A 13,011-nucleotide genomic window follows, 5' to 3' on the forward strand; every position below is an offset into this window, starting at 1 on the left:
AATCCTTGCTGAAGACATTTATAATGTTACAAAATATTTTTATTTTAAATAAATGCTGTTTCAATTCATTAAAGAATCCTGAAAAATAAAATGTGTATCGGTTTCCACAAAAATATTGGGCAGCACAACTGTTTTCAATATTGATAATAATCAGAAATGTTTGTTGAGCAGTAAATCAGTATATTATTATGATTTTTGAAGATCATGTGACACTGAAGACTGGAGTAATGCTGAAAATACAGCTTTGATCATAGAAATAAATTACATTTTACAATACATTTACATAGAAAACAGTTATTTTAAATTGTAATAGTATTTCACAATATTGCTGTTTTTACTGTATTTTTAATCAAATAAATGCAGCTTTAAAGAGAACATTTAAAAAAATTGACCCAAAACTTATGAACTTAAATGACCTAGTTTATGATGGGAATGCAAATAAATACATAAACGGGCATGACATGTATGCATTCAAATGTGAGATTTTAGTTGAAATTGTTTTATGAGAAGAAAAAGAGTGTAGAGTGATACAAGGCATGAAATCAGTGGCTGAAGATAGTTATACATCTAGTTTAGCATCATTATACAAAAATGTCTGATCTCCGAATGCGGTGATTGACCAATCATAATCAAATCTCCCATTGTCTTTTAGTTGTCCTCCTCTTCATCTGGAATATGATTCCTCTGTTTTTTTCCCGCAGCTGGTGGAGTGTGGAGAAGCACAGAGGGCTGATGAGGACACGCGGCCTGCAGCAGCTGATTCAGCCAGCGAGTCTCTCTCTGAGACCTCTGACCCCGGGCAGCTCAAACAGGCCGACGCGGAGGAGACTCAACCTCAGAGTGCCGTCAGCGGCGCAGCTCACCTGCAGGCGGGCAGCAGCAGCACAGAGCGCTCGTCTGATCACGCGTCTCCTCCCAAAACCCCCTCTGCCGCCAGCTTGGCCGAGTCTGTGCAGTCCACCACACACAGTGAGTGCCACGAGAAACCCGTGTCATCCGACTTTACTGAGATCCTGCTGGTGAAGTTACATTTAGTCATTTAGCAGACACTTTTATCCAAAGCGACTCACAAATGAGGAGAACAATAGAAGCAATCAGAGCAACAAGAGAGCAACAATTAAAATTTTGAAAAGTAATCAAATGCAATCAGTTACATTAATAAAGTAATTTAAATAGTTACACTACTTATTACATTTTAAATGGGGTAACTCGTAATCTGTAACCTATTACATTTCCAAAGTAACCTTCCCAACACTGGACTCTAATTAGGTGAAAAGTTGCACAAAAAAAGCCTGCATACATGGATGAAAAAGACAACAAAGAAGCATTTCAATGCCAATTACAATGCCATGTGCAAGAGCTATCATAAAGGAATAGTTTAACAAAAATGAAAATTTACTGAAAATGTCCTCTCCTTCAGGTCATCCAAGATGTAGATGAGTTTCTTTCATCAGAACAGATTTGGAGAAATATAGCATTTCATCACTTGCTCAGCAATGGATGCTCTGCAGTGAATGGGTGCTGTCAGAATGAGAGTCCAAACAGCTGATAAAAACATCACAATAATCCACACCGCTCCAGTCCATCAGTTAACATCTTGTGAAGCCAAAAGCTGCGTGTTTGTAAGAAACAAATCCATCATTATGGTGTTTTTAAGTTCAAACCATTGTTTGAGTCCTCTATCAATAATAACGCTTCCTCCGGTGAAAAAGTGGTCTGAATCAGGAAAGAAATCTGCACAGATCAAACAGTGTTTACAAGCCACAACAGTAACATATAGGAGGATGTGAGGAAGGGTGCGTTATTATGGATTTTTCAGAAGTCTGAAGTTAAAAAGTCTTAATGATGGATTTGTTTCTTTTTGGCTTCACAAGATGTTAATTGATGGACTGGAGTGGTGTGGATTGTGATGTTTTTTTCAGCTGATTGGGCTCTCATTCTGACGGCACCCATTCACTGCAGAGCATCCATTGCTGAGCAAATGATGGAAAGCTACACTTCTCCAAATCCAAATGAAGAAAGAAACTCATCTACATCTTGGATGAGCTGAAGGTGAGGACATTTTCCTTTTTTGGGAGATTTTTATTTTGGGGTGTACCATTCTTTTAAAACGGAGATCGATAACAGTTGGATATGTCATATGATCAACAACAAAAGAAAAAAAGATTTGGAACCATGTGATTTATTTCTTTTTGTGATTATTTCTCTTTTTGCCTGTTTGGATTATTGTGGTTTACACATGTTGATTTTTCGGATATTTTCTGGTGCAGTGATTTTGTTTGTTTGTTAGACGTTTATTATAAAGTTTATATGATTTATTCTAAGTGGCTTTGATTCCTGTTTCTTTCAGGCAGTGGGAAACTGCGGCCCAGTCGAGTTCAGAGCGTCGTCTCCAGTCAGGGCAGCCTGGACTCAGACATGCTGGGTAAGGCATGATAAAACTCACATTTACATCACAGTCATCATTCCTCATGGTCCCTCTGCTCTCTGCTGTGTGTGGTTCAGGTTATGATGGCGGCAGCAGTGATTCTGAGTGTGACGGACCCACTATGAACGAGCAGGAGAGACAGACGCCGCTCATGCCTGATTTCTGGCTCATCATCAGGATTCATCAGGACAGAGTGGAGGTTTTCTCTCATGCCAGGTACTGCTGCAGAGACACGCTCAGGTTATACAATTCACATTTAGAAAGTGCCAAATGCAAGCAAAAATCAGCAAGTGAAAGAATTGGCTGGTAGACTTTTTTAAGGCTCGATTAACATCACAATGTAAGAAAGATGGTTTTATCACTGTCTCATGGTTTTTGTGGACATGGATGATTGTTGTTTTGGTAAGGAGGGTATAGCAAAAATATAAGGGTGTGTGTGTGTGTGTGTGTATTGATTATTTTGATATTATTATATACTTATTAATTAATGAAATTATTTATTTGATAAAATATTGCTTTATAAATAATTGCTTTATAAACAATACTTTTAAATACATTTTTGAATATTATATAATATATAACACACACACACACACACATACACACACATATATATATATATAATTTAAAATTATTATTTATCAAATGTAAAATGTTTTACTTAATATACAAATAATGAATTATTTAATGTTATTTGATAATTATTCATTTATTCATTTAAATTAAATTTTATTACTGAATTATTATAATAATATTATAAATGTATTTAAAATATGCATATATAAATAAAACATTTGATTTTACTTTTATATTTTACAACATTTATTGTTGACTTCAAAGCTGTTACCAAAATTATTATGGAAAAAAAAAATGATCAGATAATATAAAAAAGCTGTAATTTCTGGAAAGAGTTTATTTACCTATTCATGGAAATATGCCTCATGTTTTTGTAAGTTTTATGCCTATAAATGAGTTTTTGTGTTCAGTTCTAAATGCATGAAGCATACAAATGAGCAGCTTGTCTGTTTGTAGTGCTGAAATTGCAAATGCTTTTCCCCAGACATGCAAACAAAACTGAGTTTTGCATTTTCCAGATGAGAAAAACAATTTGTAGTGTTATGAATCTTGAGCATTGTGTTGGCAGGAGTTTTAACAGAGAGAAAGAGGAGGAAGAGGAGGAGATCCCAGAGTACCTGCGTCTTCATCAGCTGGTGGTGAGGAGGATTGGAGAAATGTGCCGAATAGTCAACCAGGTAAAGAACAGCCTTTTCACTGTCAGTATTAAGTCTGGTCCACTTTGCAGCTTATTCTGGTCAGAAAGACCCACTATCTCCGGGCCATTGCCTCAGATCCTTAACCTCTGCTTTTCACTTTTTTACTGTTTACCTCCCTTGACTTTCTCCACAGCTCCTCCTACTGCAGGACCTGCATGACAGTCGCGTGTGCCACTCTCTCTTAGTGGCTGAGAGCGAGGAGGACATCTGGAAGCACGAGTCGCTCTACCGGCCCAGGATGACCAACTCTGACGGTACAGTGATTAATGCCACCGCCGAATGACTGACACACACTCTTTCTACATGCAGCAGCCATATGCATGCCAGAGCAGGGGTCGCACTCCCAACCTCTGGACAGGAAGAAGCAATTTTCTTTTAATCACTTGTAGCCATGTTTTTCATTTTTACAAATAGCTAGGCCTAAATCTGTCAGAAGATATTCATAATTTTTCCAGATATCTTCATCTATAAAAAGCTTGCTCATGGATCCAAACGTTCCAGCTCAGTCTGCTTTGCTTTTCCATTTTCTTTTAATTTCATCACACATTTTGGAGTCTTTTATACCAAATGAGATGGGAGTGTAGCCCATACTGATTATTACTGAATAAAACTGATGCTGAAGGTTAAAAAAATTCAAATTATTAAATAAAACAAATGTATGAAATATGAATCTCTTTCACTCTTAATGCTCCAGATTCATGCACATGCCAGAGTCAATTATCTAATTGAGGTTGTTTGTATGTATTTAGTTACTTATTTAGTTATTTTTTTATCCCTCTGATCAAATTGTGATTTGCAAGTTTTAAAATGCAATAAAAAAAAAAGCAGATTGGCCAAAAAGAATTGTGGTGATATATCAATATTACTATAAAATTCTTAATGATTATGATAATAATAATAACTATTATTAAATAAAAATATTAAACAAAAGAAATATTAAGATTTGCAGTACAATTTTACTGCAAAATAAAAAAAATCTAATATTTAAAATAAATAATTTATTTGACAGTACAGCAGTGAGTGTTGCAATATTTTAAAAGCTTGATGTTTTAATGTTTGAAAATAAGGAAATTATTTTAGCTGGTTAAAAGCATTTCTGATTATGTATCTCAAAACTCATTGACCCAAGACATAGGGCTACACAGAACCGTAATTCACTGACAAGCTAGGAAATTTAGTGTTCATAATCAAAGGCGATTGTCTTGTCGGTGAACTACGGCTCTGTGTAGTAATTCCCGCTCCATTTGAAAGCGCTTTACTGCCAAACACTGAACCGGCTTTACTGACGAGATGCGCATAATAATCGAATTCGATTTAATTGCACAGCCCTACTTGAACTCTTGCGGTGCAAAAAAATTTATATTTTTCCAGTACAAATATATAAACATTCTTATCAAAATTTAAATTAAGTGAGTTTTTGCTGAAAACAAGAAAAAAATATCTGCCAATCGTGTAAAAAAAAACAAACAACAAAACTCGATTTTTCTGATCCCATTGGCTATTTTTTTTTCTTAATTTTGATGCAGAAAATAAGACTTAGCGTCTTATGTTAACTGATTGTATCTTGATTTAAGAATGTTTATATATTTGTTCTGGAAATCAAGATGAAAATGCTAAGTAAGAAAGTAATTTTTGCAGTATTTTTTATTAAATTTCAGCGCCTGTGAAAACGGCACAAAGCCATATCTTGAATTCAGTTTTATTTGAATGAATTGTGCAGCCCTGTGCTCAGCCAGACGCACACTGTGCGGATGAATGAAAACTGCTGATATTGTTGCACTCTTGATATTTAGTACAGATTTAATAAAGCCTGATGAATCTACACTAATGCAAACAAACCCAGACTCTCACTCAAAAACCCATCGGGAAGGTCAATTCAAGGGTGGTGATAATGAGACGGCAGTATGAGTCGGAGCGCTCGCCTCATTGACCACAATTTTATAACTGCTGTTTAATGTGAATTACTGCACTAATGTCCTCATCGTTCTGCCTCAGACTGTGCAAATGAATTGGATCCGGTCGACCACCGAGATGAACGCTCAAATGCTTCATTTGTATCGTACAACTTGAGGTGTTCTGTGGGCCTGTTGAGTTCAACTAATCCTGCTAATCTCCCTTTTGTTATGAAATTGCTCAAATGAAACTCTCATCCCCATAATTATACCTTTTTCCACCCAGACTACAATGCAGACGAGAGCTATCAGCCACGGGACTACCTTGCCGCCACCATGCAGTTCATCCCGGGTTACTTCGCCTGTGACGTGGTCTGGAGCACCGTTATTTACATTCACCCGCGCCTCAAGATGGGGCCCAACATGGGCGTGTCCCGGCGTGAGTGACAACACAGCGGACTAAATCATGTTTTTACTTTGAAAAACTAGTAAGCTTGTATGTTCTCTGGTTCTTTCAGCTATCCAGGCTCTGCGCTCCGTTCTTAACGCTTTCTGTGTGGTAAACCGCAAAAACATGTTTGTTTATCAGGAGCGCACCACCAAATCTGTGTTCTACCTCCGGTGAGTCACAAGCTCTGCCTTTCTTCATATTATTGACCAATTTGAAATATTAACATATTAAAATGTATTTTATTCCTGTGATCAAAGCTGTATTTTCAGCATCATTACTCCAGTGTCACATGATCCTTCAGAAATCATTCTATTTTGCTGATTTGCTGCTTAAGAAACATTTCTTATTATCAATGCTGCCAAATATTTTGGTGGAAACCTTGATGCATTTTTAACTGTGTAAATATTAAATGGCTCTATAATTATATATATATATATATTACACACACACACACATCGCTCATGGTGCAATAAATAAGACATCAGTCAAACATACTTTTAAATAGACCAACAATTAAAAAATATTAGAGAAGGAAAGCAAGAAAAAGTGTGTAAAAATTCTGAATTTAACGTAATTTAGGGTATCAAATATTGATTAAATCATGTCATATCTACTTATTCTGTGTTTTTTCTACTATTTTGCACATAATGCAATAAATGAAATAAATATGAATAATTATTACAATTATTTAAAAATTAATAACATTATGAAATGAGATGTTCATATAAAAAATATGTTGAACTAATCTAATTATAATTCTGTGTATATATATATAGAATTAGATTTATATTACAATTAGATTTATATTACATATATTTATAGAATGAATGCATGGAAATATAAGTCTGTAATTTTAGCCCAGTTTAATGCTGAATAAAAGTATGAGTTTATTTAAAATATATATATATATAATTTACTAACCCAAATTTATAATCAGTAGTGTTATCTATGTTTTTTGTTTCTTTTATTTGTAGATTTATTACCTAATTAATTTATCACCCGATCCTTATTGTTTTGTGCAAGATAAATCCAGGTCTGATTGCCAAATAAATTCTGTCATCATCTCCTTTAAAAAGATCTTGTTCTATTAATATTAATATTAGCTGTCAATTTAATTAGACCCATTTAGTTAAATCTTGACGACTGATATAATGCCTATACACAGGCACATTATAATTTATATGTATACACATTCACAAATATTTATTATCACCATGCCCACAAATAGTTTTTTTTTTGCACAATATTTACTTGGTCTCTCAGAAATACTTGAAAGCAGAAAATGTTCTGCCGCTATCTCTTTAATTTCTCCATCGGTGGCTTCTTTCCTCCAGTCTGCTAGAATATATTTGAATTCTTTTAATGTTCTTGACCTCCTCGTCCCTTCTGTCCGTCTCCACAGACTCTCCGAGACGTCTCAGGCAGGGAAGTACAGTGATTTGGATGGAAACGTGCACGTGTCGCGCTCTGTCGGTCTGGCCCGCAGCCAGGAGCCGCTGGGCTCTGAGGACCTCATGGTAACATTCACATACTGTCACTTCTTATTACGCTTTAGGAAACCAGAGCCCTCAGGAGTCATTAGGGCTCAGATCGCCTTCCAGATTGACTGATTTACCTGCCGTGTGCAAAGCACTGGCTTGTCCTTGTGTTTACACCATTAATGAGCCTCATCCTGACGGGACAAGTTATAGAAATGGGAGATGTGAGCAATTATGTGTTTATAGCCTGAAAAGCAGGCATAAAATGTGCTCCCGTGAGCCCGATGTGATGTGTGTTATGTTGTATGTAAGTGGTTGATGACATGTATCATGTTCACAGGCATCACGCTCGTCTGTGGAAGGCTCAAGGCCGGTTGGACTGGTGGACAAACACATTTTGCTGCAGGTGCATGGTGTAGGGACCGCAGGTGAGAGAGAGATGGATAAATGTTTCTCACAGTCCCACGACGAAACAAAAGATGAAGTATGTTGGTTTCTGTGAGGGATGTTACACCACTACACCAGCCACACTTACTGAAAGCAAAACTGATAAAGAACCATTAAGTTCAGACCAATTCTTGCATTTGTAAACCGCTGAATAGAGCGCAACTCAATATAATAGAGCCCAGAGATCTTAAAGGTGCAGTTTGTAATATTGACAGCTAGAGGTTGACATGGATTGACATTTAAATGTTGATTAAATCAGCCCATATCAACTCATTCTTTTTTATGACTATTTTGCAAATTTTAGAATAATAAAAAAATTAGAGGACAGAGCAAAATGAAGATGGATGATCTGCTGTAGTGACCCTTGATTGGGAGAAGCCGAAAGAGGAAGATGAATTTTAGAAGAAGAACAGAAAATTATAACGTATATTAACATGCAACCTAGTGACTAAAACATGTTACACTAATAATATTTTATTGGCAAATATTGCATAAAAGGCCCACACATTATATTTGGGTGAAAGAAGGAAAAAATCCAAATGCAAGGTAAAATGATCAGAATTACTTTTTTCAAGTAACTGGTAAAGTAGCGCAATACTTTTAAATTTACAACGAAATATCGGAGGTACTTTTTCAAATAAGTAATTCAAGTTACTTTGTTTTCGCATTTATTGACTGACATCTCTCCTGTCCCTGTGTCTAAAGAAACTGGGAGCGAGGTCCAGAGGAATTTCACTTTTGGTGTGAAAGGGCCCTTACAGTTGCCGAAAAATATAACATTTGGGTTTTTTGTTATTAAACAAAAACAAGCAAGCCCAGCCCAGGTGACAAAACACGAAAGTAACGTATATATTATAATGCATTACTTTTAAAAATACTTTCCCCAACACTGTCTCCGCGTGGTCGAGGGGAACCCCAAGCACGCAGCAGATATTTAGATAAATAATGAAATTGCATTTACTTCACTAAAAAATAAAAAAAATTAAGCCACCAACAAACTACAGCATTGATTTTCAGCAGAGTCAAGCTCTCAGGACTCGCCAGCATCACCTGCAGTACCATCAGCAGCTGACAGGAGGCGCTGTTGCTCTGCATTCATCCTGCTGTTATCAGGGCCACAAGTCATTTCTTTTCCTCTAAATGTGTTACTTCACTCCCGAAGTGTAGCCAGGGAAATCTTTTCCAGTTTCATCAGTTTGTTTTTAAATGCATATTTATAATTGGCTGGGATGTTTCTGGGTTTAGCTATCAGCTCTGAGGGATTTCAGCACCTGCTCTGCAGACTTCATTTATAAAGCTAAAGTCAATATGAAACGGCTTGCAATCTGTGAACTATTGTACTTTCATATTGTGTCATATTTTTAAGTGAGATATGATGCTCTGTGATGGGCAGGTCCAGAGATCTCTGATGAATTGGTGAAGGTTTTGAGGAAGCGTCTGGATGAGGCCACGCTGGACATTATTACGGTCATGCTGGTCAGGAACTGCAAACTGACGCCTGCAGATGTGGAGGTGATTTCTCCTTCTCTTCTTTGACCATCTTTTGTCTGTGACAGACTTGTTCTTTCACCGCAGGTTAAGTACAGATTAAGCAGATGAATTATATTTCGGGGGCAGTCGTGGCCTAATGGTTAGAGAGTCGGACTTGTAACCCGAAGGCTGCAGGTTCGATTCTCAGGTCCGGCAGGGATTGTAGGTGGGGGGAGTGAATGTACAGCGCTCTCTCCACCCTCAATACCACGACTGAGGTGAGACCCTTGAGCAAGGCACCGAACCCCCAACTGCCCACTGCTCCAGGTGTGTGTTCACTGTTGTGTGTGTGTGTTTGTTCACTTCTCACTGTTGTGTGTGTGCACTTGGATGGGTTAAATGCAGAGCACGAATTCCAAGTATGGGACACCATACTTGGCCACACGTCACATCCTTTCCTTATTTGCCCACCCTATGCAGAGACAGACATTTGTGAAAAAAATTGACATAAAGGTATCATAAAATACAACTTGTATTTCAGTAGTATTTCAAGTCTTCTGAAGCTGTGTGAAATCTTTTTTCTGATTTTGAAATACTTTGAATCAAAGCTTGTAATGTTGTGATTCATCTCAGAGCGAGTTGGTTTAGAAGTCTTTATTGACGCTTTTATCACTAAAATACATCCAGAACCAAAGCATCTGAAGGATTGGTCTCTGTTTTTCTCATTTCTCTTCTGTGGGCAGTCACTTGTGTGTCGTCTGAGATTAATTAATGGTTGGATAATAGACTGTGGAGATGATTTTTGGTTATTACACATCTTTTTTTTCCCTCTTCGTCTCAGTTCATTCAGCCTCCCGGCTCTCCGGCGACGGAGGTGATGGAGTTCTGTCTGCCGCAGTACTGTGTGCCGTGGATCCAGGCGGTGGCTCACTACCTCCGTCAGAACCTCCTCATCTTCCTCCACATCCCCAAATACACTGACAGCAACATGGAGCACCACTTTAAGGTACTGGCCGTCCGATCCGCTGAGACAGATAGACGGACCACATTCCCTGTGCTTGTTGTTCATAGAGATGGTCGCATCTTTAAATCAGAGAAGCTCTGTTGTAGGTACATAATAAAAATCTATACAAATTTAGAAAATTATTAATCTGTAATATTTTGCCTGGTTTAAACAAAAATAGATTTGCAAAATACAACTGCAAATTCACACCAAAACATTTAAATATGATTTATTTTAAGACTTAAGACAAATATTGCACAGGGGTAAATAAGTTATAATGAAAATAATACAAATAGTTGGTTTTTTTTCCAAGTGAAATATATTTTTGTCTTAATCACTTTCCAAATCATTTTAAAATGGTTTGATGAAATCCATTGCCCCAAAAATTTTGGTGATTTACGTAAATATTCAGAAAATGAAACCAATTGGTTTGCAATGAGCCGTTTATATTTCCATGTGAGTGCGAAGCACCACAGACTAAGTGTGACCGCAGCGAGGCTCTGCAAATGCGTTTATACTTTCATGCTTTATGAGTGAGGTTCGGTTTAACGGGTCACTGAGAGTTCATTTAGAGAGCTCCCATAATGCACTACTGCGCCAGGAGGAAAGACAAAAACACGCATTGCATGTCTATAGTCACTTAAATGTCCCCTTTTTTTGGAAGCCAATATGTAATTAGAAGTGCACAATAATCATGGTGGTTTCTTGAATAATAGCAAACAGGTGATTTATAATCACAATTTGTCTGTATTTAGCCTTTTGGATGCTGGCATATATCAATATTTAACCTTTTTTTTTTTCAGTGTCATCTTAATCAAACCAGTAACAATGAAACATCAATGTATTGTGCATTCCTACTTGAAATTAGAGCTATTATGAATATATGAAATAAAGAAATAAATACTTTTAAAAAGATCATTCTCCATAAATCCATTTTCTTTGTTTCTCACTCTTGTTAGCATTACTTCCATTTGAGCAGCGAGCTGCCCGATCATGACATCTACCTGTACAATAAACCTGGAGGCCAGGGCACAGGAGGCAAAGGTAAAGAGACTTCTATTCTCCTAACTCTGCAGAAAACATCATCCTCATCTCTTGTGTTCTGAGGTTTGATTTGCATCTCACTGGGACTCATTTACGGGCTTCTGAATGATACACACTTTGCTTGTTTACTTTGCAGAAATTATTTAGTGAGTTTGATTTCTTTCTTCCGTCAGTATGTTGGTCATTTCTCTTCATCTTGCTAGATTTGCTGACTGGTCAGTGACGTATTGTTTTACACCGATTAAAAAGCGGAGCACATTTCTGTCTGATTTCACATGACCCGAACACACATCTACTGTTACACTTTTATGCTCTTATTCATAGTTTTATTTATTCATGTTTTTTAAGTAATTGTTGCTGGATCTAATAGATAGTTATAAGTGTTAGTACAGGTACTAAGGGGTTGAAGGTAGGAGATAAATAAAATATTATGGACACAAATCTTGACATATTTTTTATTAATAAAATTTTGAAGATCAAGTCACGACAAAATATGGTTAATAGTTGGTTTCTATAGGAGGGTTTAGCGAGGGTTTTGGCTGAATATATGGCTGAAAATCTGCAAACGGGTAATTAAATGTAACAAATGTGTATATAAAAAAATTACATAATTTTATCAAACTTTGATAACTGCCTTAATCTTTTAAACAACTGAGAAGATAATGATCAAACGGCATTTCATAAAAATATCATTATATGAGAGTCAAATAATGACTCAAGATCACTCATTTAATAGTTCATCTATTGCCAAAATTATGAAAAAAAAGATCAGTCAAGAATATAAAATTATTGAAAACATTCAGTGCGAAGTTTGTGCATAAAAGAAAATGTCATGTACAACAACCTGGTGTTTTTCAATTGATTTGGTATTTATTCTCTTTAACATGCAGTGTGAAGTATTTCACTCAGTTCCCCGATTATTCCAATTCAATTTCAGCGAATGAAGAACAGATTTATACTCACTCGTGTTATGTATTAGGTAAGTTATCATCTCTGACAGACAGCACGGTGAAGCTGCTCAGGCCGGCATTTTCTGCTGCTTCTTAGGAAGTGATGACATTGTCAAAACATCAAGTAGTGTGGGTTATTCAGAAATTGTATGTACTCCCTGGTCCTCTGCTGGCTTGTGTATTGTGCACATTATTTTTTGACCGACATCAATGTTGTGATATTTAAATGATGTAGATTTGACAACAGATGAATAGTAAGGTAATAATGATTTATTAGCAGTCAGTGAAGTGATTGATGCCCATTGAGTGTGTTATGTCGATGTTTTTAGTTGTAATATTTCAACCGACAGCCAGTCTACGTTTTTGACGGATGTGATATCGTGCATAACCAGGGAACTATGTTACAAAGTTCATTATACTTATGTCATGCAGTGAAGTTTATGTTGTGGCTGTTACTCAGACACTGACACATTTGCTTTGTCAAAATGTTACATTCAGCTGTTCGACTTTTGAAAATCAATTTTTTTGCCAGGAAATGAGTGGTTTTGATGCACAAAATTGTCTCTTATAGCAA

The 13,011-nt window shown here is 36.6% G+C and overlaps 1 protein-coding gene across 4 annotated transcripts in view; it reads left to right on the forward strand.

The window, feature by feature from the left end:
- LOC306845221 (KICSTOR complex protein SZT2-like) overlaps positions 1-13,011 on the forward strand; it is an 85,553-nt gene that overhangs the window by 30,121 nt on the left and 42,421 nt on the right. For all 4 annotated transcript variants that reach the window (XM_079377887.1, XM_079377890.1, XM_079377888.1 and 1 more), the window contains exons 39-50: positions 702-969; positions 2,351-2,425; positions 2,506-2,644; positions 3,573-3,681; positions 3,836-3,956; positions 5,881-6,033; positions 6,113-6,215; positions 7,448-7,562; positions 7,864-7,951; positions 9,364-9,482; positions 10,282-10,446; positions 11,403-11,487. In XM_079377887.1, coding sequence (XP_079234013.1) covers positions 702-969; positions 2,351-2,425; positions 2,506-2,644; positions 3,573-3,681; positions 3,836-3,956; positions 5,881-6,033; positions 6,113-6,215; positions 7,448-7,562; positions 7,864-7,951; positions 9,364-9,482; positions 10,282-10,446; positions 11,403-11,487 — 1,540 coding nt within the window. The remainder of the gene's footprint in view (positions 1-701; positions 970-2,350; positions 2,426-2,505; positions 2,645-3,572; positions 3,682-3,835; positions 3,957-5,880; positions 6,034-6,112; positions 6,216-7,447; positions 7,563-7,863; positions 7,952-9,363; positions 9,483-10,281; positions 10,447-11,402; positions 11,488-13,011) is intronic.

The sequence above is a fragment of the Barbus barbus genome, assembly GCF_936440315.1.
Source record: "Barbus barbus genome assembly, chromosome: 25".
Lineage (NCBI taxonomy): Eukaryota > Metazoa > Chordata > Actinopteri > Cypriniformes > Cyprinidae > Barbus > Barbus barbus.